The following is a 22,799-nucleotide window of genomic DNA, read 5'->3' on the forward strand; positions in this document are numbered from 1 at the left end:
TTCCTGCGAAAAATAAAGCAGCTGACAAGCGCCCGGACTTGCGCCTTGAGGCCGGGGCTGCCTTCCATGGTGTGTGGGTTGCTTCTGAGCCATTAGACGCGGGGGACCTTTCTCACAATCTTAGCATGGATCAAGATGGTCACACTCTCACGGTGGAGTGGTCCGCCATTTCATTCCTCATTTTTCTGTTAGTTTATAAGGAATGATGTCGTGATGTTACAAGTGAGCGAGATTGGAAGCTGATGGATGATTCTTAACAACCCCACTCCATTTGATCAATGCCAAGAGTTTAAGAGAATTTGTGAGCAGAGGTAGAGGAGCAAGAGTTTAGGAGATAGAAGGAGCAGAAGCGCAGGAAGCTCTAGAGATGGTAGACATACATGAATGGGGAATCTATAGGAGGAAGGTTCATTTGATCGATGCCCCTTGCGTCGTAGTTTCATTGCACGGCGCCAGAGGTGGTGGCGTCGTGCAAAGGGTTCATTTTTTGACAAAGTTTTCTGAAGGATATATTTGTAAAAAGTTAAATTCCATGCCGTCCTTCATCACTCGTCTTCGCACGTCCAGCCACCGATCCCTCGGCCCATTTACCACCCAGGTTGTTTTGTGATGACGGTCCTGTCCTTGAAAGGGAAATTCCTGATCCGAGCCCGCTCGCGCACCACTCGACAGTTCAAGTCGCAGCCTATAAGGAGCCAGTGTCTCCGTAACTTTTTCTCGATAATTTTTTTTAAAAAAACTTTTCTTAGTAATTTTTTCTCAAGACATTTCCTTGGTAACTTTTTTAGGGTAACTTTTTAATCAAAACTTTTGAGCTAGAAAAGTTAGTTTCTAAAAAAATGAAAGAAACAGAGAAAAAAGTTTTCAAAAAAAGGAAAGAAGTGGGCTGTCGGGGAGATGCCCTAGCAGCGCTCGGCGCGCGCGCGAATTAGTCGCGTCCCTTGGAAGCCCGTTTGGCTTGCTGCATTTTACAGCACTAGCGTCGTACTAGCTACCGAATCTCGTGGCCACGGCTATCTCCTTTTGAGAATCCCACGGTCGCCACTAGTCGACGCCGCCTCAAGTCAACTAGGAGCTAAAGTAACTAGGCTTATGCTTCTACGTCGGTGCATATACAGTAGCAGTACTAGCATACAGCATATACGTACGGACTTGGCAGAGCCTGCCAAAAGTTGAAGAGCACAGGTCACTGACACCTACTCCAGCCAAAGTCTGGCCCCTGCATCCCGGAGGCACAATTGCTTAATCGCCTGCCTTAGTCGCTCGTGGCACAACTGCCTCTCAGTAATCGATCCTACATACCCATATGCAGAAATGGCTCTGATTGAGCTCTGAAGAAACCATACATGTGAGTTCTGATCGCAAGCTTCACCTGGAGAAGGACGCAAGCTGATTGCAGACTGTTTGTGGACTGAAGCCATCAGAGCAGAGTAACTGAACCTCTTAGGTGCTGTGCCCACAGGTAAGGGACTCCAAAATGTCATGTTTGGAACCCCATCCTGCCTGCAGGACGCACTGAGCATGTCAAATTATGCATTTCCGGCCTCAAGATCAACACAACGCATAATCTCCAGAGGAAAGAACCGATGTTCTTTGGCTAAGTACAGGGAAACACAAATAAATGTTGGTTGATGTTTTAACTGACACTAGCATCTTTGCCCTCTGTTTGCAGCAAACTCGATTGCGATCTTCGCGTACATTCCAGTCTAGTTTGGAGCACCGACATTGGCCCTAATCTCTAGATGCCGCACGATCCGTGAACCCCGGTGGTCTACGTACTGTAATGTTCATCTCGCTTGGATTAGCTGCATCCTGCATACCCTTTTCCCCTTTCATTCGTTCCTTCGCCTCAGTCTCTTGTGCGATCATCTCATCTCATCTCCTCCCTTTGAAGTTTTAACTCGTATCTGGCACCTTGCACCTTGGTTTACCTAGGATTCACGCTACGTGTTTGACATTGTGCAGATCTTTTAATTATCTTCTCGGGAACTGGGTGCGGTTAAGTAATTATTAACGCTGTATGAATTAGGGCTCATGCAAGGTCGAACACGTTCTCACTCGTGGCTTCAAACTTTCTGTGATTTTTAGTACTAGTATTCTGTCAAACTTGTTTTTTGGTAACCTGAAACTTAACAACTCGGACAGCAACAAAAATGCATTGTTACTCTGTCAGTACAGGCTTGCTCAACTGAATGAATCACTGAAGCACAGTTCTTTTATATAGATAAACGCTGATTACTCGGAAATTCGTCAAATGCCATTTCTGTCTCACCCAGTTTGTAACAATAGATTTTGATCCTGTGGTGAGGTGACCTAGAAACGAGCTAATATTCCCCAGCATATATACTGGAAAAAGAAATTCTGTGCTTTCTGTCCCTACTCCCATAGTTTTTCAGGTCTAGGAGGAGACGAAACCTATTGGCTATTGCAGTTGTTTGTTTCCTCCATGTCATTAAACTCTAGCTTCTTGGCAACGCTAGCCTCTCTTGGCATCAAATTAAGGAGATTACAGAAAGAGCAAGTTAATGAGACCGTAGCGCATTGCACGACGAGCAAGAGCTCGTCAGAAATTACGGGAGCAGAGAGCTGGCTTTAAGCCTTAAAGCTATAGTTTTTTTCCTCGGTCCGTGCTGTTCTGCACGACGAGATGCGAAGGTAACGCGTTGCAATCATGCATGCGAGGCGGAGCGTGTTAGCTTAGCTCCGCGGTCACCACCACTCGTCTTTCTGTTCCATGTGAGGAGGCGAGAGCCATCCCGTTTGTGCAGTGCAGCGCTCGCTTTGATCGACCTCGCTTCTCGCGCACTCATGGTCGTCGTGCCTGTTCCTCTTCCTCTAAGCTTCAGTTTTTGGCCGCAACGCCAAGTGATTTGCTCGTTGATTGATACTGTCCAATGGCGTCACGTGCCACATTGACACTTGATTCTCCACGGCTCCATTGCATCGCCTTATAAATGGCAGGGCTCCTGGCTCACTGCAACCTAGGGTCCCTGTATGATCACTAGCCAAGCTTCCTCTCTGGACTCTCCTGTATCTCCCTTTCGTTTCCCTGTGATTCATTAATGCTCTTGGAATCCTCGATTCCATATTACAGCTCTTTGCATACCAGATCACCTAAAAAAACTGCAGATTCAACCGTACCTGCATTCTGCTTCTGAATAACTGCAGCCCTTTGCATACCAGATCACCTGCAGTTTCTCCTCCTGAAAACTGAGAAGTGTTTCTTGCTGACTTTTCATTTCTACCAAGGTAACATTTCCCCTTTGAATTAAATTTGTTCGGTTTGCCTTGCAGTACCAGTCATCAATCTGCAAGTTGCTGCATGATTGCATCAACGATCTAAGAAAGGCGTATGTGTGCTGCTTGTTCTTGGTGGTTCGCTTTACTGAGTTCCCACTTCATCACTGGATTCTGACTAATTAAGCAACTCGTCATTCATAGCTTATACTATAATCTTTCTTTAGTACACTGAAGATTTTTGTACTCAACAGTCATGTAGAGTTGCAGGATAACTGATTTTCTATTGCCTCCTCTCTGCAAGTCTGAAACTGAAACGCACACATCCTCTGAAACTTTTTTGTTCTCCTTTTCAAATCAGGCCTGAAGGTGCCCGCGAGGAATTCCCGCCATGGGCATCACCCGCGCGCACATCGTCAAGAATGACTCCCTCGAGGGCATTCTCGGCGACTACGTCGGCGGCAAGGGCGGTGGAAGGTCCACGCGCGGGGCGAAGCACTCTACACGGCTGGTGGGCGCGCTGACGTGCGTCCAGTTCGGTTTCGCCATCTACGCCACCTTCCTCCTCTACTACATGAGCCCCGCCGTGGACCTCCGCGTCAAGCCGGACCTGGCGTGGGCGACCCGCATCGCGCAGCACTGGAAGCAGCTCATCGCCACGCAACCCGGGGGGGACTCGCCGCCGTTGTCCCCACAGGAGGTGTGCGAGCACGAGAGCATCGACTTCGAGCAGAAGAAGTCGACGGACGAGGTCATGATCCGCCTCAAGCGGGAGCTCTACGACGAGGTGCTCGCGTTCCAGCAGCGCAGCTTCGGCGCCGAGACGCTCCCAGAGTTGCTCCGGATGCGGTCGCGGTGGAGCGCGTCGGGCCCCAACGTGCCGCGCGTCACCGTGATCCTCAACCACTTCAAGCGGCGCACGCTGTGCGCGCAGCTGGACCAGCTGCGGCGGCAGACGCTGCCGTTCCACCGCGCGTGGGTGCTCTCCTTCGGAAGCCCCAACGAGGCGTCGCTCCGCCGCATCGTCGAGAGCTACAACGACTCGCGCGTCAGCTTCGTCTCCTCCGGCTACGACTTCAAATACTACGGCCGCTTCCAGATGGCGCTGCAGTCCGAGTCCGACTTCGTCTACGTCCTCGACGACGACATGATCCCGGGCACCCGGATGCTGGAGATTCTCTGCCACGTCGGCGGCACCGACAAGTACGGTAACGCCGTGCTCGGCAGCATCGGCCGCATCCTGCCCTTCCGGCAGAAGGACTTCACCTTCCCGAGCTACCGCAAGTTCCGGTCCAGGGAGGCCGGCCTCTACCTCCCCGACCCGGCCTACGACATCACCGTTGACCGAATCGTGCAGGTGGACTTCCTTTCCAGCTCATGGTTCCTCCCCGCCGACCTCGTCAAGTCGCTCTTCATCGAGACGCCATTCACCTTCATGACCGGCGAGGACCTGCACCTCAGTTACCAGCTGCAGAAGTACATGGGCGCCGGCTCCTTCGTGCTTCCCGTCGACCCCGCCGACAAAGAAACGTGGGGGGACAGCGAGCATCGCCTCGCCTACGTCTCCGAGACGACCGTCATCTTCAAGGATATCGTGCAGGTGCGGGATGAGCAGTGGTGGCGCGCGCTCACCTCCGGCTACGTCACGCAGTGGGCGGCCATGAACCCGCAGAAGGTGGACGCGCTCTTCTACGCGCACTCGCTCGGCGAGGTCAGGGCACTGGCGCCGCTGCTCGAGAAGTTCCGCACCACGCCCGGCCGCAAGGCGTTCCTCGTCGTGTCCGGCGGTGGGCACTGCCCCTGCGAGGAGGCCGCGACGGTGCTCAAGTGGCCCAAGGTGGTGTGCAAGGAGAGGAGGTTCAAGATCTTCGACCTCGGAATCGGTTCGCTGTCCGGGCCGTCGCGCTCTGAGGTCCCCGTGCTGCAGGCCGTGTACGCCAGCATGCGTGGCCTCGTCCGGATGCACAACCCCAGCGTGATCGTCACCCTGGCTGACGTCGACGGCAAGGTGAAGGACGCGCTCCGCATGGCCGCCGACGCTGCCGTGAACCGCACCGCGCTCGTCCTCCTCCCGAGGAGCTCCGTATCCAAGGTGCTCTGGATGGCCACCCTCAAGCCCGCCTCACTGCCAAGTAAGCATCATTGTCGTCGCAACTCGTCATCGTCTGCATGCATTTGTTGTGAATTGTGATTGATTAATCTTCGGTTGGATTTGCTGCAGACTGGAACCGGATGCGGATCTCGGTGAACATCATCACGCAGAACCGCGCTAAATCGCTGCTGCGGCTGCTGACCTCGCTGCGTAACGCCTTCTACCTGGGCGACGAGGTGCCCATCAGCTTCAACATGGACAGCCGCGTGGACGCGGCGACGCTCAAGGTGGTGAGCTCCTTTGACTGGCCGCACGGGCCCAAGACGCTCCGCCGGCGCATCATCCAGGGCGGCCTGATCCGCGCCGTGAGCGAGAGCTGGTACCCGTCGTCCGACGACGACTACGGCCTCCTCCTGGAGGACGACATCGAGGTGTCCCCCTACTACTACCTGTGGGTGAAGTACGCGCTGCTCGCCTACCGCTACGACCCCTCCGTGTCGCTGCCGGAGTTGTCGTCCATCTCGCTCTACACGCCGCGCCTGGTGGAGGTGGTGAAGGAGCGGCCCAAGTGGAACGCCACCGAGTTCTTCAAGAAGGTGCACCCCAACACGCCGTACCTGCACCAGCTGCCCTGCAGCTGGGGCGCCGTCTTCTTCCCCAAGCACTGGCGCGAGTTCTACGCGTACATGGCGGCGCGCTTCACCGAGGACGCGAAGAAGAACCCCGTGCAGATCCCGCGGTCGCGCACCAACGGCTGGCAGGCGTCGTGGAAGAAGTTCCTGATCGACATGATGTACCTGCGCGGGTACCTGAGCCTGTACCCCAACTTCCCCAACCAGACCAGCTTCTCCACCAACCACATGGAGCCCGGCGCGCACATCAGCGCCAAGGACAACGTCCTTAAGCACGACAAGACGGACTTCGAGGTGCCGCTCGTCCAAGGCGACTTCTCGCTGCTGCTGCCCATGGGAAAGATGCCGCCGGCGTCCAAGCTGCCCGTGCTCAACCTCTTCAACCAGGCCGTGTCCATGAAGGGACTCAAGGCCGCAGGCGCCAAGCTCGGACAGGACGTCATCAGCTGCGAGGCCAAGGAGCTCGTCACCGTCGATCACATCACCGGATTGCCCACAAACTGCACCGCCTTCTGAGATTGATTTCTGTCACACGGCTAGCTAGCTCACTTCAACACGCAGGTTGCATTGCATTGCGTGCATATTGATTCCCACGACGATCAACTTACTATTCGGTCTGCACGCGATCTATTCTTTGTTTCATGAGCTCTACAATATATTGTACTTAGTTTTGAATTTGTAATTTCGATTTCTTTTGTACCATTTAGCACTGTCTGAAACTCTTCAAAGGGGCAGAGATAGTGTTTTTGCGCTTGGTGGGGAGGGGTGATTTGTAAAGATGAGACCAGAAGTGGCTTCTCTTTACGGTCAATCGTCTTTGGAGAATCAATTCATAAATGAATATTACAATAAGGCATGTTCGAGCTGTTAGTTGTATGATTGATTAGAGAACCATGGTGTCATGGATTGATGGTGCTAAGCTAATGTAGTCCAAACAAATGATCTTCCATGTGTATCTGTCTGCCAAACACAAATGTGATCATCAGCAACGTGATGCTGCTCTTCTCTTTCTTTTGTTTTTTATTTAAACGAACAAGCACGAGATTGTGCCTGTTTCATGGATAGAGAACAGAGTTTTACAAACATGCTGTCATGCAGAATGTGCCTGAATGTATGTGCTGAAGAAACTCGAGATCAATTGGGAGAGGTTTCGCATACCTCAATCGGGCGGCGGCGCTCTGCTCTTATATTGGCGGACTGATTCCAAATATGTTACAATAACCGAAAGAATCAAGTCCTATTCAGTTTAGATTTTGTACAGCTGAATTACAACGAATTGGTCATTCAAACAATCTATTTATAATCTATATTTCAACAGCCTCTCTCAATCTCAACCTCTCGATAAGCGATTGAGATTGATCCGTAGAGATCAGAATGATCGATGTCAGCAACCTGTTCTTGCGATGAGATATACTGAATGTTGAGCATCTTTCGAGCTACCCTCTCTATTACAAAATGAAAATCAATTTCAATGTGTTTAGTTCATGCATGGAAAATCGGAATTGCCGATAGATATGTAGCTCCGAGGTTGTCACACCAAAGTGTTGGAGATCGATCCTGAAAAATTCCTAGTTCTTGTAGGAGTGACTGAAGCCATACAATTTCAGCTATGGCATTCGTCAAGGCTTTATATTCTGACTCCGTATTCGATCTAGACACTAAAGGTTGATTCCTGGAGCTCCATGAAATCAAATTTGATCCAAAGAATATGGCATATCCTTCGATTGACCCCTGTCATCAAGTGAACCTGCCTAGTCTGCGTCTGAAAAGGCACTTATAAGCCTTGAAGTTGAGTTGTGTATCTCCAAACAAAAAGCCAAGGTGGACTTGAGATACCCTAGTATTCTTTTAACTGTAGTCCAATGAATATTCGTGGGTGATTGCATGTACTGACAGACTTTGTTGACAGAGAATGAGATATCAGGGCGAGTAATAGTAAGGTACTGAAGACACCTACTATGCTTCGGTATCTAGTTGCATCTTCTGCACTGAGATGCTCTCCATTCTCTTTTGGTAGTTTGTTAGTGGTAGGCATAGGAGTAGTGATCAGTTTGCAGTTCAGCATGTTAGCTCTCTTCAGTAACTCGATTGTGTATTTTTGTTGAGTCAAGATCAGTCCCTCTCTTCTCTAATTTACCTCAATACCAAGAAAGTAGTGGAGATCACTGAGATCCTTGACAGCAAATTCTTCTCGAAGCTGTTCAATGTTAGAGGAATTCGCTCAATTCTCACACCTCTCGCTAGCTCTGAACTCTCAGCTCGAAACTCAGCCAGTGTTTCGGACGTGAACTGTGGAAACAGTATAATGTTCAGAGTTAGAGCTCAGTGTTTGTGTGAGAATTGAACGAGTTCCTCCAACAATTGGTATCATAGTCTGATTACAACCAGGTGACGGAATGTCGACATCGAGGTCCCTGACTCCTCCACGTCGCAGTAGGCCCCAATTGCCAACTCTTGTCCCACGACAGCCGCACACCCGTGGCAATGGTGGCCACAACACGTCGTTCAGTGCATGGTGAAGGAGGTCAATGGAGCCGTGGCATACCTAATACTGAATTGCACCAACTACGTCGACTGGTCCGTGATGATGAAGGTGATGCTCCAGGCGAGAGGGCTATGGGATATGGTTGACCACAGCGATGTCGAGCTATAGGAGGACAGAAAGGCCCTAGAGGCAATTCTGCGTGCGGTGCACGCCGATATGATCTCAACCATCGCCAACAAGCCTAGCGCCAAGGAAGCGTAGGATTCCATCAAGACCATGCGAGTGGGTGTGTGTCGGTGTATCAGGAACCAGGGGTCCCTGAGTCCCGAGACCGGGCCGGCCATCCGCCACGCGTCACCATCCCGCGAGGTCCACCCTGCGAGATAAGAAGAAGCTAAGTCCCGGGAGAAGGTGCTCGGGGCCGCCGCCTCTGGTTCCCAAGCACCCCAGTTCCCCAATGATCCGCAGAGTCCAAGTACCGGGAAGGAAGTGCTCGGAAGGGTTCTCGCCTACCCCCGAGTACTGTAGTCCCCCGATGATCCAAACAGCCAAGTGCTCGGGAGAGAGTGCTCGGGGCTGCACGTGGCAGCCCCCGAGGACTCGGTTCCCCGAAGGTCTCCCCCAAGTACTCGGGAGAGAGTGCTCGGGGCTGCACGTGGCAGCCCCCGAGGACTCGGTTCCCCGAAGGTCTCCCCCAAGTACTCGGGAGAGAGTGCTCGGGGCTGCACGTGGCAGCCCCCGAGGACTCGGTTCCCCGAAGGTTCGCGCAAGATCGTCCGACGACCCAAGGGGTCCCATCGTCGAGGTGTCAGCCAGTCAAAGGCCCAATACCGCATTTAATAGACACGCGCGGCCTGGCATCCTGATATCCTGACATTCTCAGCTGCCCACGCCCTAGTGTCAGATCCTGCCATGCTCTGGCAGGGGGGCGTGGGTCCATTAAATGCACAGGTCCCGTCCGGTTTCACCCGGGTGCCTCGGGATAGCGTTGCCAAAATCGAAGCGCTCCGCCTGCCACCCTGCCCTGGCAGAAGAACAAGACAGGGTGGGCGCACCGGGCACCTCTGTGGCCGCCCGGTGAGCCCTCTTAATGGCGCCGTAGGACATCCGCAATGGCGGGTGGTCGGATGCACGCCGCATTTTTCCACCGCCCCTGTCACTTCGTCAAAACGGAATGATGACGCCTTTCTCCGTGACGCCTTGACATTCGCGCCCCCTCTTTCCCATTCTGGATAAGTCGAGGTCGGCGCGCCTATAAAAGGAAAGAGAGCGAAGCCAAGAAACAACGAAGCTAGACAGGACGAGATCAAGATAGGAGACCGAAAAAACAAGCTCAAGCCAAGCTAGAACACGAGAGCCTCAAGCTCTCTGTAGACAGCTCACCCCTGTAACCAGATACATCCTTGAAGAATTCCCTTCAAGGAGAGGTATAACACTCACACAGGAGTAGGGTGTTACGCCCCCGTGCGGCCCGAACCTGTCTAAATCCCGGTGCACCCATCTTTCTTGCACTAGATCGATCATCTCCCACCACCAGCTACTGCATTTATTTCCGTTCCCATTTATTTCCCAGACAAGCTCGTTCAGGATCATCCCCCCGGCCGAATCTTTAAAAAGGGGTCTCTCGGGATCCCTGCGACAGGAGTTCATCCTCCGACAGCTGGCGCGCCAGGTAGGGGTCGAACCTACGGCCCCGTCAGGGCGCCACCGTCCGGCGAGTGTGCTGCGCTCGCCGAATGTTCTCAAGATGCCTCGTGGATGTCCGACATCCGAGGGTACTTGAAAGAAAAGTTCCTACCCGGGGATGAGGCGTCTGCCGAAAGAGTTGCTCAGCAGTCCAGATGCTATGCCATAGTAGATGGGGATCTCTACCGGCGTGGCGCAGGAGGTGTCCTCCTGAAATGCATCTCCCGGGCAGAAGGCGGCGATCTTCTCGCTGAGGTCCACGAGGGCGAGTGCGGTGGCCATTCATCGTTCCGCACGCTGGTCGGGAAGGCCTTCCGGCAAGGTTTCTACTGGCCTACAGCTCTCCAGGATGCTTCCGAGCTGGTTCGGCGCTGCAGGGCGTGCCAGTTCCACGCAAAGCAGATTCACCAGCCAGCTCAGGCTCTTCATACCATTCCCCTGTCATGGCCTTTCGCGGTCTGGGGTTTGGACATTCTGGGTCCATTCTCCCGAGCAATCGGGGGCTATGCATACCTATATGTCGCCATCGACAAGTTCACCAAGTGGCCGGAGGCGGTCCCAGTCATCAAGGTGACCAAAAACACGGCGCTCCAGTTTATCCGCGGTATCACCAGCCGCTTTGGCGTCCCGAACCGGATCATCACCGACAACGGCACCCAATTCACAAGTGCCCTGTTCGGGGACTATTGCGAGGACCTCAGCATCAAGCTCTGCTTCGCCTCCGTCGCTCATCCTCGGAGTAACGGGCAGGTCGAGCGCGCCAACGCGGAGATACTGAGGGGCCTCAAAACCCGGACCTATAACGTGCTCGCTAAGCATTGGAAGGGATGGGTGGACGAGCTGCCAGCCGTGCTGTGGGCTAACCGGACTACGCCAAGCCGCGCCACCGAGGAGACTCCGTTCTTCCTCGTCTATGGCGCCGAGGCAGTCCTCCCCTCCGAGCTCACTCTGGGCTCCCCTCAAGTGCATGCATACTCTGAGGGTGAGCAGGAGCAGCAAAGGCGTGACGACGTGGACTACCTGGAAGAGCGCCGGCGGCGTGCCGCCGTCCGTTAGGCTCGGTATCAGCAGAGTTTGCGGTGTTATCATCTGCGCCATGTCCGGGCCCGGTCTCTCGAGGTGGGGGACCTAGTTCTCCGACGCGTCCAGTCGCGCGAAGGAATGAATAAGCTGTCCCCTGTGTGGGAAGGTCCCTTCACCGTGATCGCGGTCCCGCGGGCAGGTTCTTTCAGGTTGGCGACGGAGGAAGGACAGCCACTCCTGAATCCGTGGAACATCGAGCATCTCCGACGCTTCTACCCATAGATGGTTGTGCTCGCGGCTCAGGTCAGCAAGGCCGGGGGCTTCTCCCCGCCCAAAACAGTCCGAGGGCTCCGCCCCTTGGGTAAGTCGCTGTCACCCAACCTTGTAAATATTGCACATTCAGTATTTCAATAAGCAATCGCTATGTCGAAGTATTTTCCTGGATTCCGTATGTTTAATCTATCTGGTGAGGTGCTCGGTTGTGCGAGAAAAAGTTCGCTCTCTCATTTTCCCCGCTGATAAAAGAATCCCAATCGGTATGCATGCAAGCAGTCGCCGCTGACTTACGTCCGGCATGGTAGGCTGTGGTGTTCGGTGTCGTGGCAGGCTCCCGGGCACTACCGAGCTTCGGGGTGCTCTGGGTAATCCCATCACTCGAGCTGCTTGAGTAGTCCGGAGCTCAGGCCCCCGGAGCGGGCTGTCGGTGCTCGGTCTGGTCTGTCATACCCGGGCGCCACCGAACCATAGGACCTCTGGGTTATGCCTCTGACCGCTCTTGTCCACCGGTTTGGGTGTTCAAGAGGTCTCGGGTCGAAAACGAGAGCATTCTATAGCAAGTACCGCACTAACAGAGCGCACCAGACATTGAAATTCTATATTTTCTCTTAAGTCATAGGCTGGCAATCGCGAGCAGTTCGGCCGCGAGGGTTTCAATGCCCCGGTCTCTGGTCGACCCCAAGGGTCCTCGGGTGGTCCTACCACTTAGGCATGGGTGGTCGAGATCACCCGACCCCGGGAGCCTCGTATACCTCTGGGCACTCGGGCGCTCCGTTGAAAGAACCAAGTCCCCGGGCACCCGAGCTCGGAAGCACACCCCTCCTGGATCAGTTGGCCAGAAGGCCAACAGCTGTCTGGTGAGTAGTTATATTCAGACAAGTCTGTTTTCAGTAAGTTTATGTTCCCGAGTCATTCTCGGGGGCTCTCGCGCTTTAATCTGTTCGGCGAGGTGGTCTCCTCGCACGCAAAACCCTGCCGCGTGTCTACTCTTTCCCAGAACGACAGAGCGGTTTGTAGAAAGGAGTACCGCGCGTACGGTAATGTCTGACCGAAGCCCTTCGTGGTGGTCGTGGTGTTCGGTCCGCTTTTAAGGACCCCGAGCACTACCGAGTCCTCGGGTGCCCTGGGTAATCCTATCGCTCGAGCTGCTCGAGTAGTCCGAAGCTCAAGCCTCGGGGGCGGGCTGTCAGTGCTCGGTCCGGCCCGTTTTAAGCCCGGGCACCACCGGATCACGAGGACTCTTGGTCACATTCTCGCCCGCACGCGTCTCCCGTCTACCAACTGAGTGGTCGCGAAGTGAAAAAGTGTTCACCGGGCACGGCGTGTTCCGTGCTGGATCGATCTATCTCCCGGGCAAGGAAGTCTATGTTTTTGTTTCTTGACTTAGACAGTGCGGACTCGCGAGAACTCGAGGGCCGACTACGCCGGCAACAGCGATCGGGACAACTTCGTTCTCGGGGATGGAAAGGTTGGGAACGGCCCGACTGAGTACTCCCCGGAACTTCCAGGGAAAACATCAGAAAAAACATCAAACACACAGAGGAATTGGAGTTGCGAGCCCAAGGAAAAGCTGCCATTATATTCACAAGGCGTATACAAGGCATTTTCTTAGGTTTCACTCCTATATTTACAATCATCAAGACGACAAAAGAAAGAAAAAAGCTACAAAAGATTTAGTCGGCGGCGGAGGCGTCGGCTGAATCCTCTGAGTCGTCCCCGGGGGCTGGCGGCGGCGGCACCTCTCGCCTGAAGCCAGCCGCCACCACGGCGGTGGTGCTCCGGACCGCTTCCCGGGCGGCCTCTCCCTCAGCCTCGACCACTCCCTCCCGCGCCGGCTCCAGCGGGAAGTTCGGGTCCCTGCTTCGGTAACAGGCCAGGACGTGCTCGGCCACTGCATGTGCCAAGCCACGTCCCTCCCGGACGGCGAGTTCCTGGACCGCCCAAGACAGGGCCTCAAGGCGCTCGCAGACCTGCTGAAGCCCCAACACTTGTCGTGCGGGGTTGTCGCTCTTCTGATCTTCAACGAGCCGCCCAAGACCACCCTTCTCTACGGCCCGCCGCATCCGCCGGAGTATGTCTTCCAGCATATGCTGCAGGTTGACCCGCGAGACAAAGGCGGTCTCGAGCTTCTCCTTGGCAGCCCGCAGCTGCGCCTCAAGTCCCTGGTCCCCGACCGGACCGGAAGAACCGCCGACTGCTGCGGGGCCGGCAGCCTGCTTCGTCTTGGCCATCATCTCGGATAAGGCGCGTTCACGGGCGGTCAGTTCCGCCTCGTGCTTCGCGTTCTCCTCCGCCCTGGTAGCAGTGGCCGCTGCCGCCGCAGCAGCCTCGCCCTCTCGACGACTCAGTTCGTCTTCTCGGCGACTCAGCTCGCCCTCCCGCCGGGCCAGCACCTCCTCCTGCTGGGCCACCGAATCCTCCCGAGCACCAAGATCCGACGCCGACAACTCATTGTCCACCTCCCGAAAGGAGACGTCCTCCTCCCAGCGGCAGATCTCTTCTCTGATTTTCCGGAGGTCGTCTTCCCAACGCTGGAGGTCGGCGCGTGTCTTCTCGGCCGCGCCCTCCCGGCGGGTCAGCTCGGCTTGTCGCTCCTCCGCCGCCTGCTCCTGAGCTGCGACTGCCACCTCCCTCTCCTGCGCCTGCCCCATCCTGGCAAGGGCCTCGGCAGCTTGCTGCTTCGACGCCTCAGCCAGGCGGGCGGCGTCTTCTCGTTCCCGCGCGGCTTCTGCCCGCGCGGTCTTCAAAATTTCTTGTTCCCGCGCGGCTTCCGCGAGGATGTCTTCTAGGAGCTTCTGCTCCCGCGTGGCCGCCGCGCGGGCCTCCTCCTGGGCGCCCGCCAGCTGCGCCTTCTCCGATGCCAGGCGGGCGCGCTCGGCCTCGAGCTCCCCCTCCTTGGCATTCACCGCTGCGCCCAGCCGCCCAACCGCTACCTGGACGCCTTCGATGGCGGCCAGGAAGGGGTCGGCGGGTTGGCCGGACACCGGTGGGGCCCAGGCCTCCCCGCAGAGTGCCTCCGGGGGGTTCGAGCTCTCTGTAGGGCCCTCTACCGTCATCCGCCCCGGGCTCTCCGCGCCCGGGGTAGGCTCCGCCGGCGCCGAAGACTCGGACGGCGGCCGCGTTCCCGCATCGGCCGCCCTGTCCGCCGGCCCCGGCAAAACATCCACCTCCACCGTCCTCCGCCCCGGGCTCTCCGCGCCCGGGGTAGGTTCCGCCGGCGCCAAGGATTCGGACGGTTGCTCCGTCCTCCTCTCGGCCACCGCCTCCGCCTCTCTCCCAGTGGCCGCCACGACAATTGGCGCCTCCGCCGTTCCTGTGCCCGCCTCCGTCGACGCAGCCGGCGGGCTCGGCCCTAGCCTTGGCACCTGCGCCTTCTCCGTCGCAGTGGCGCCCGCGGCCGGCCTACGGGAGACAGATGAAAAATGTCAAAGCATAGTTCGGGCCAGAAATGCCCAGGAAAAAGCAAGAAAGGAGACTCACCGATACTGCCACTTGGCCGCTGGGAGCCTGAAGTCCGGGTCCGGCGCCGTCGGTCCGGATTCCTCCCGCCGCCTCTTCCACTGGGGGCTCGGCGGGGCCGCTGCGCGGGCCTCGGGTGCCACTGCGCGGGTCTCAGGTACCGCCGCGCGGGTCGCGGGCGCCGGCGCAGGCCTCATCCGCACCAGCCGTGGCTCCAGCACCGGGAATGCCGCCGCTGCCGTTGGCGACGGCGGAGAGTCCGGCACTAGAATCAGGGCCCGGGGACGCTTTCCCCGGTCTCCCGGCGCCACCTCCACGGCAATTTCAGAGGCGCCCTCCTCTCTGGCACGGCGGCTGCTGCATGCGGCGGCCCCGTCGCCAGCCCCCGCCGAGCTGTTTGTTGCCTCCTCGCCGAGCAGCTCCTCCAATCCGGGGAGTTCGGAGGCTTCGGGACTCCGGCTCCTCGGCTGGTCCACGGGCCCCTGGGCGTCGAACTCCGGCAGCCTCGCCATGATGGCCACCCGGTCGGGGTTGGCGCAGAGTGCCATCTCCGGCCACGGGATTTCCACCTGGCCCATGTCCTCCGTTCCGGTGATCACCCTTGTCATCCCCCGCAGTTCCGCCGGCCCCAGATCCTAGCTCACGCCGATCTGGGTCCTGGTGATGTCCTCCGGCCCGGTGTAGAACCAGCTCGGCCGGGCCCGCTCTCGCAGAGGCGCCAGCCGACGGCGCAGGAAGTCCACGACCACCATGACGGAGGTCAGCCCGGCCTCGCGCAGTTCCAGGATGCGCTCCAACACCGCCTCCAGCCTCGCGTCTACTGGCGGCGGCGCCTCCCACGTCGATCGCCGAGGTTCCGCTGCCACCTCTGGCAGTTCAAGGCGCTCATGGGGGTCGACGTCGACGAAGAACCAGTCCCGTCGCCACTCCTCCCACTTGCTGCGCAGCACCTGGGGAATGTAATGATCCCCCAGGCCGTCCCGGAGCCGAAGGTTGCAGCACCCCGCGACGTCCGCTGTGGAGTGCCCCCTCTTCTTCCCCACCGGCCGAAGGACGAAGAAATGGCGAAGCAGCGTCGCCAACGGCGCCACCCCCACGAACATTTCGTAGAAATGCGCGAAGACCGCCAACACCACCACGGAGTTGGGGCTTAGGTGCACCAGTTGAATGCCGTACGTCTCCAGCACTTGCAGGAAGAAGGTGGAGAACGGCGGCACCAACCCCGCCGCCACAAAAGAGGTGAAGAGGACGATCCGCCCAGGGACGGTCGTCGCCGGCGTCAGGCTCGCCGGCGTCACCACCACAGCACCTGCTTGCCCCTCCGGCACGAACAGCTTTCTGATCTTGTCCGCCACCTCCTCGTTCCTCAGACGAGACTCCGGCAAGATGCTGTCCGTAGCCTTGTCCCGGCGTCCTCCTCCAACCCTCGTCATCTCGACAAGAATGAAAGGTGTTTTGGCGGTGGAAAGAGAGAGAGAAGGAAGAATGCTCCGGTCGCCTGAGAATTTCCTAAGGGCTTCAAAGCACAAAGAGCGCAAGAGCAAGAAAGCGTAAAGAGGGGGACGGACCGATCCTATCCCCCTTTTTATATCTCGAAAGTTCAAAAACTGCCGCCCAAACGGTTCGCTCGGCGAAGCGTCGCCTCGATCAGCGCAACCGCCAGGCAAATCTCCTGCCGATCGCGCAATGTCAGCGGCTGCCAGGCGTATTTTCCTCGATCTGCGCGGCGACCGCGCGTGCCGCCCGTACGGTCATCCTACCCTTCGGAAGTTGTGTGGACACGCGTCCACTCATTTTTCCGTTGGGGCGTACTTGAGGTCTGGATCCGTAAGGGCCACCTCTCGAAAGCCTGCCGCATGGCGTCTGCGCCAGCCTCGGCCTCGGCCGCGACGAAGGGCCCATCCGCCGTCTCCGTCCCATCACCTACCAATGGGCCCGGGGGCTACTGTCGGTGTATCAGGAACCAGGGGTCCCTGAGTCCCGAGACCGGGCCGGCCATCCGCCACGCATCACCATCCCGCGAGGTCCACCCTGCGAGATAAGAAGAAGCTAAGTCCCGGGAGAAGGTGCTCGGGGCCGCCGCCTCTGGTTCCCAAGCACCCCAGTTCCCCGATGATCCGCAGAGTCCAAGTACCGGGAAGGAAGTGCTCGAAAGGGTTCTCGCCTACCCCCGAGTACTGTAGTCCCCCGATGATCCAAACAGCCAAGTGCTCGGGAGAGAGTGCTCGGGGCTGCACGTGGCAGCCCCCGAGGACTCGGTTCCCCGAAGGTCTCCCCCAAGTACTCGGGAGAGAGTGCTCGGGGCTGCACGTGGCAGCCCCCGAGGACTCGGTTCCCCGAAGGTTCGCGCAAGATCGTCCGACGACCCAAGGGGTCCCATCGTCGAGGTGTCAGCCAGTCAAAGGCCCAATACCGCATTTAATAGGCACGCGCGGTCTGACATCCTGATATCCTGACATTCTCATCTGCCCACGCCCTAGTGTCAGATCCTGCCATGCTCTGGCAGGGGGGCGTGGGTCCATTAAATGCACAGGTCCCGTCCGGTTTCACCCGGGTGCCTCGGGATAGCGTTGCCAAAATCGAAGCGCTCCGCCTGCCACCCTGCCCTGGCAGAAGAACAAGACAGGGTGGGCGCACCGGGCACCTCTGTGGCCGCCCGGTGAGCCCTCTTAATGGCGCCGGAGGACATCCGCAATGGCGGGTGGTCAGATGCACGCCGTATTTTTCCACCGCCCCTGTCACTTCGCCAAAACGGAATGATGACACCTTTCTCCGTGGCGCCTTGACATTCGCGCCCCCTCTTTCCCATTCTGGATAAGTCGAGGTCGGCGCGCCTATAAAAGGAAAGAGAGCGAAGCCAAGAAATAACGAAGCTAGACAGGACGAGATCAAGAGAGGAGACCGAAAAAACAAGCTCAAGCCAAGCTAGAACACGAGAGCCTCAAGCTCTCTGTAGACAGCTCACCCCTGTAACCAGATACATCCTTGAAGAATTCCCTTCAAGGAGAGGTATAACATTCACACAGGAGTAGGGTGTTACGCCCCCGTGCGGCCCGAACCTGTCTAAATCCCGGTGCACCCATCTTTCTTGCACTAGGTCGATCATCTCCCACCACCAACTACTGCATTTATTTCCGTTCCCATTTATTTCCCAGACAAGCTCGTTCAGGATCATCCCCCCGGCCGAATCTTTAAAAAGGGTCTCTCGGGATCCCTGCGACAGGAGTTTATCCTCCGACAGTGTGGATCAAGTTCGGAAGGCCAAGGTGCAACATATGCTTAGAGAATTTGAAGACGTCACGTTCCGTGATGGTGAGACCGTCAATGACTTCACCATGCTGCTCTCTAGTCTAATGAGTTACCTGAAGGTTCTTGGTGTGGATATCGATGATGAACGTGTTGTCCAGAAGATGCTACGTGTCGTGCTTCCACAGCTGCAACAGATCGCTCTGTCCATAGAAACATTACTTGATCTGGATGCACTGGCATTGGAGGAGGTGGCCGAGCGACTGAAAGCCATCGAAGACCGGGTCGGTGATGGTGGCAACACTCACACCAGCTCTAAAGGGAGGCTCCTTCTCACAGAAGATGAGTGGATGGCTAGACTCAAGGAACATCAGCACAGGGTTGAGTCATCCCTGGAACCGAGAGGTGGTTCTAGTAGTCAGCACCGTGGCCGCGATCGGCACGCAGACACCGGTGCTCGAGGTGACAATGGCGGTCACACAAGTAAGGACCTGTCTTAGGATAAATATAAGAATTGCAGCAAGCTTGGCCACTGGGCCCGAGAGTGCCGGCAACCCAGGCGCATAAAGAAGGCGCTACTAACATGGGCTGAGGATGACCAACCAACCTTGCTCATGGCGCACGCCCTTGACGTGTAGCGCGTTCCGATGCCAACGGAGTAGAAGGCGACAGAGGTGGGCACGGTGCAGTGCAAAGGCACTCGTGTTGATGAGCGCTCAATCGAGCCTCAACGTGGACACCGTCTGCGATGACCAGCCTGTTCACGTCCGAAACACAGGCTGAGTTTCGAGCTGAGAGTTCAGAGCTAGCGAGAGGTGTGCGAATTGAGCGAATTCCTCCAACATTCAACCAGTATTGCAGTTGTTTGAGGAGAAGAACTAGCAACAATGATGTAATCTACATAAACAAGAACATAAATGGCGACACCTCTGTTCTTAGACACAGAGAGTGATGTATCTACTTTCGACGCTGAAAATCCAATTTCTTCCTATTTTGTACTTATCCTTGAGTACCAAGCACGAGGTGCTTGTTTTAACCCGTAAAGAGCTTTCTCCAATTTGCACAAATATTCTAGAAGTCTTGAATCTTCATAGCCTAGTGGATGTCTCATAAATAGTGTCTTCTCTAGAAAACCATGTAAGAAGGCATTCTGAATGTCAAGTTGTTTCAGTTGCCAACCTTGTGTGACAGCTAATGAAAGGGTCAAATGAATTGTGGTTGGCTTAATGACTAGACTTATGAAAGGGTTAAATGAATTGTGGTTGACTTAATGACTAGACTAAATATGTCCTCATAATCATACCCATACCTCTGCTTAAATCCTTTTGCCACAAGACGTGCCTTGTATCTTTCCACAGTTTCATCTGCTCGCTTCTTTACCTTGAAGATCCACCTGCAATCAACAACATTAGCACTGGGTTGCGGTGAAACAAGTTTCCATGTCTTGTCTGCATGATAGCATTATATTTTTCATCCATTACTTGTTTCCATCTTGGTTGACTAAGAGCATCATGGTGATCAGCTGGTTCAGTATCTAAGGTCATGGCTAGATACGCTACAGTGCCACCACTCCTCTTCTTCGGTTGACGAATATTGTCTTTGAGCCGAGTCCTTATGTCGTGTACAAGACCAACAAGGGTAGTCGCAGCATGATTTGGAGGAGCATGATCAATAGCCATGTCGGTCGTGTTGTCCTCATAAGGCTCCCCTATGTCGATGTTGGCTCCATTGTCAAGAGTATCTGCAACAATGTTAGTCACGACAGTAGGATGATGTGTAGAATTATCAAGTTGGCCATGGAAAGGAGATAGGACAGATGGAAGAAGAAGAGACAATTCATCAATAGCTTGAGCAGTGGAGGAACCATTTGTATGTGCAGAAAAGGAAAATACATCTTCATCAAAAATGAAATCCTGTTAAATGTAAACATGACCAGTGGGAATGTGCAAGCATTTGTAGCCTTTATACAAGCTACTATAACCAATGAAAACAAATCATTTTGATCAAAAATTAAGTTTATGTGAATTGTATGGGCGAAGATGTGGCCAGCATGCGCATCCAAACGTCTTGAGGAGGAAAAAAAATCTGGCTTAGAGTTAGTAAGATGCTCAAGTGGAGTATCAAAATTGATGACTTGACTTAGTAATCGATTGATGATGAAATAGGCAGTAGTGAAAGCATCTCCCTAGAAATGAAGAGGAACAACTAAATGCGCGAGCAAAGCTAGGCCGGTTTCGACTACATGTCTGTGCTTTCGCTCAACTAAGTCGTTCTGCTAGTGTTTATGGGGACATGAGACCCTATGCACAATGCCAAGATCTTGAAAGAAACAATGAAGTTTCTGGTATTCACCTCCCTAATCTGTTTGGACTATAACGATCTTTTTGTTCAATAATCGTTCTTCATATTTGTGAAATTGAAGAAAGGTACGAAACACATTAGATTTTTGCTTGAGAAGGAAAAGCCAAGTGAAGCGGTTGTAAGCATCGATGAAACTCACATAGCATTTTTCACCACCTACTAATGTGCAAGTGGGACCCCAAACAACAGAAAAGATGAGCTCAAGGGGACTCGATGCTATATTATTCGATAAAGAATATGGTAATTGATGACTTTTCGCTTGCTAACAAGCGTCACAAACATGATTATTAAAACTAGATGAACAAGGAAGATCAAAGCGACTAATGGCGCGCTAAATTATTTGAGTAGAGACCCCCATTGGCACTGCCCTCTAACGATTGTTGCCTTCGTGACCCGATCCTTAACAAGGAAAAAATTGGGGTGAAATTAAAAAAACACATTATTGTCACAGGCAAACTTGTGTACAGATAAAAGGTTCTTCTTTACTGTTGGCACATGGAGGATATCATTTAGATGCAATAGATGAGATGAAGTGTGGAGTTTTGAATGGCCAAGATGATGAATCCGCATACCTGCTCCACTTGTCGATGTGACCTGATCTTTACCTTGGTATTTCTCCTTTATTGAGACCTTCTTCATATCATTGGTAAGATGATTTGTTGCTCTGGGGTCAGCATAACAGGATCGGTAGATGGGGTAGCTTGGAGACATGCTCTTCTTCCATATTGTACCCTTGATTGAAGCGATACCGGCATATGTATGCCTCATGCCCTAGTTTGTCGCAGATCTAGCACTTGACACGATCGACACTGGAGCCACTCGAGTTGGTACTCTTGCCACCATGCTGTGGTTGACATCCCTTGCCGCGATCACGGCCACCACCTTTGTTGCTGTGACCACGACCACGGCTGCTCATGTAGTTGGCTGAGTGTCCCTCAGTCATGAAACTGGACTGGCGAGACTCAATGCGCATCTCATGACTTAGAAGATGTGCAAAGGAGTCGTTGATGGTGATTGACTCAACACGAGTAGTCATGGAATTGACTAGCGAGTCATAGGACTCATCTAGCCCGGTGAGCACATAGGAGACGAATTCTTCATTGCCAAGGGGTTGGCTGATCATGGCCAACGTGTCAACAATGATCTTCATCTTGTTGAAGTATTCCATCGCAAACATGTTGCCTTTCTTGAGGCTGGTGAGTTGAGCACGAAGTTTCATAGATCGCACTCTTGACGCTCCAGCGTAGCTCGTAGCCAATGCACTCCAGACCTCGTGGGAGGTGTTGAGAAGGAGCACATGGCTGAGAACGCCCTCTAAGAGAGAGGACAGCAGAGCACCCATAATTGTCTGATCCTAGTGAAACCAGGTCAAGTACTTCGGGTTCAACTCCTGAGTTGCGCCGTTGGTCATTGTTTTGGTGACAAACTTGGCCGGTGCCTTGACTGTGCCATCAACGATGCCCATGAGATTGTTGCTTCGAAGGTATGGCAGAAATTGGGCTGTCCAAAGTAGGTAATTATCTTGATGGTTATGAGGTGGGAAAAGGAAGGGATTGTTGCACCAGACGAACTCGCCAAACTCGAGAATGGCAGGGCGCCAGAGTTGGTGAGATCGGAGGAAGAGTTGGTCATGGTGGGCTGTTGGATCTACTAGGCTCTAGATACCATGAAGAAACTTGAGATTAATTGGGAGAGCTTTCGCACACCTCAATCGTGCGGCAGCGCTCTGCTTTTATTTTGTCAGACTGATTCCAGATATGTTACAATAACCGAAAGGATCAAGTCATATTCGGTTTAGATTTTGTACAACTGGATTACAACTAATTGATCATTCAAACAATCTATCTATAATCTATATTTCAACATGTGCAAATTTCAGGCCCTTTTTTGTTTGAAGAGATTATTTGAATTTTGTTTGTAAACATGGGAGTGATATTTGCCATGTGTCCCCACAAAATGCATGGGCGCTGCACATCTATTTCTTCGATGAACTTGTCAGACTCGGGTCCCATTCTGCTCGGCCCCATCGTCCGGCTCAAATATTTATCCTTTGTCATTCACGATTGCTATGTTAAGCTTCCAAAATGCAGGCCGCAGCCCACTGTCACTTTGATCCCCCGCATACGCATCCCAGTCTTCACATAAGAACGGCTTGAATCAGTGGAGTCGAATGAAACTCACACCTTGCAACAGAAAAGGTTGATTTCTATATATTCAGGTTACTTGTCATCTTTAAACTGCCTTTTGAGTTCCAAATGCATACTTTATTGATCAAACACATTAGTAGATAAATATTCACATT

The 22,799-nt window shown here is 54.3% G+C and overlaps 1 protein-coding gene and 1 non-coding gene across 2 annotated transcripts; one reads left to right on the top strand and one right to left on the bottom strand.

Moving 5' to 3' along the window:
• The first annotated feature begins 2,575 nt into the window (after positions 1–2,575).
• Positions 2,576–6,840, top strand: LOC133920329 (uncharacterized). Its single transcript, XM_062364938.1, has 2 exons — positions 2,576–5,369; positions 5,459–6,840. Exons 1-2 carry the CDS (start codon positions 3,629–3,631, stop codon positions 6,475–6,477), a joined length of 2,760 nt encoding a protein of 919 aa, XP_062220922.1. The 5' UTR covers positions 2,576–3,628; the 3' UTR covers positions 6,478–6,840.
• Positions 6,841–21,469: 14,629 nt separating this feature from the next.
• Positions 21,470–21,608, bottom strand: LOC133923335 (small nucleolar RNA Z247). Its single transcript, XR_009910592.1, has one exon. It is a non-coding gene; the product is annotated as a small nucleolar RNA Z247 (small nucleolar RNA).
• Positions 21,609–22,799: the final 1,191 nt, after the last annotated feature.

The sequence above is a fragment of the Phragmites australis genome, chromosome 6 (assembly GCF_958298935.1).
Source record: "Phragmites australis chromosome 6, lpPhrAust1.1, whole genome shotgun sequence".
Lineage (NCBI taxonomy): Eukaryota > Viridiplantae > Streptophyta > Magnoliopsida > Poales > Poaceae > Phragmites > Phragmites australis.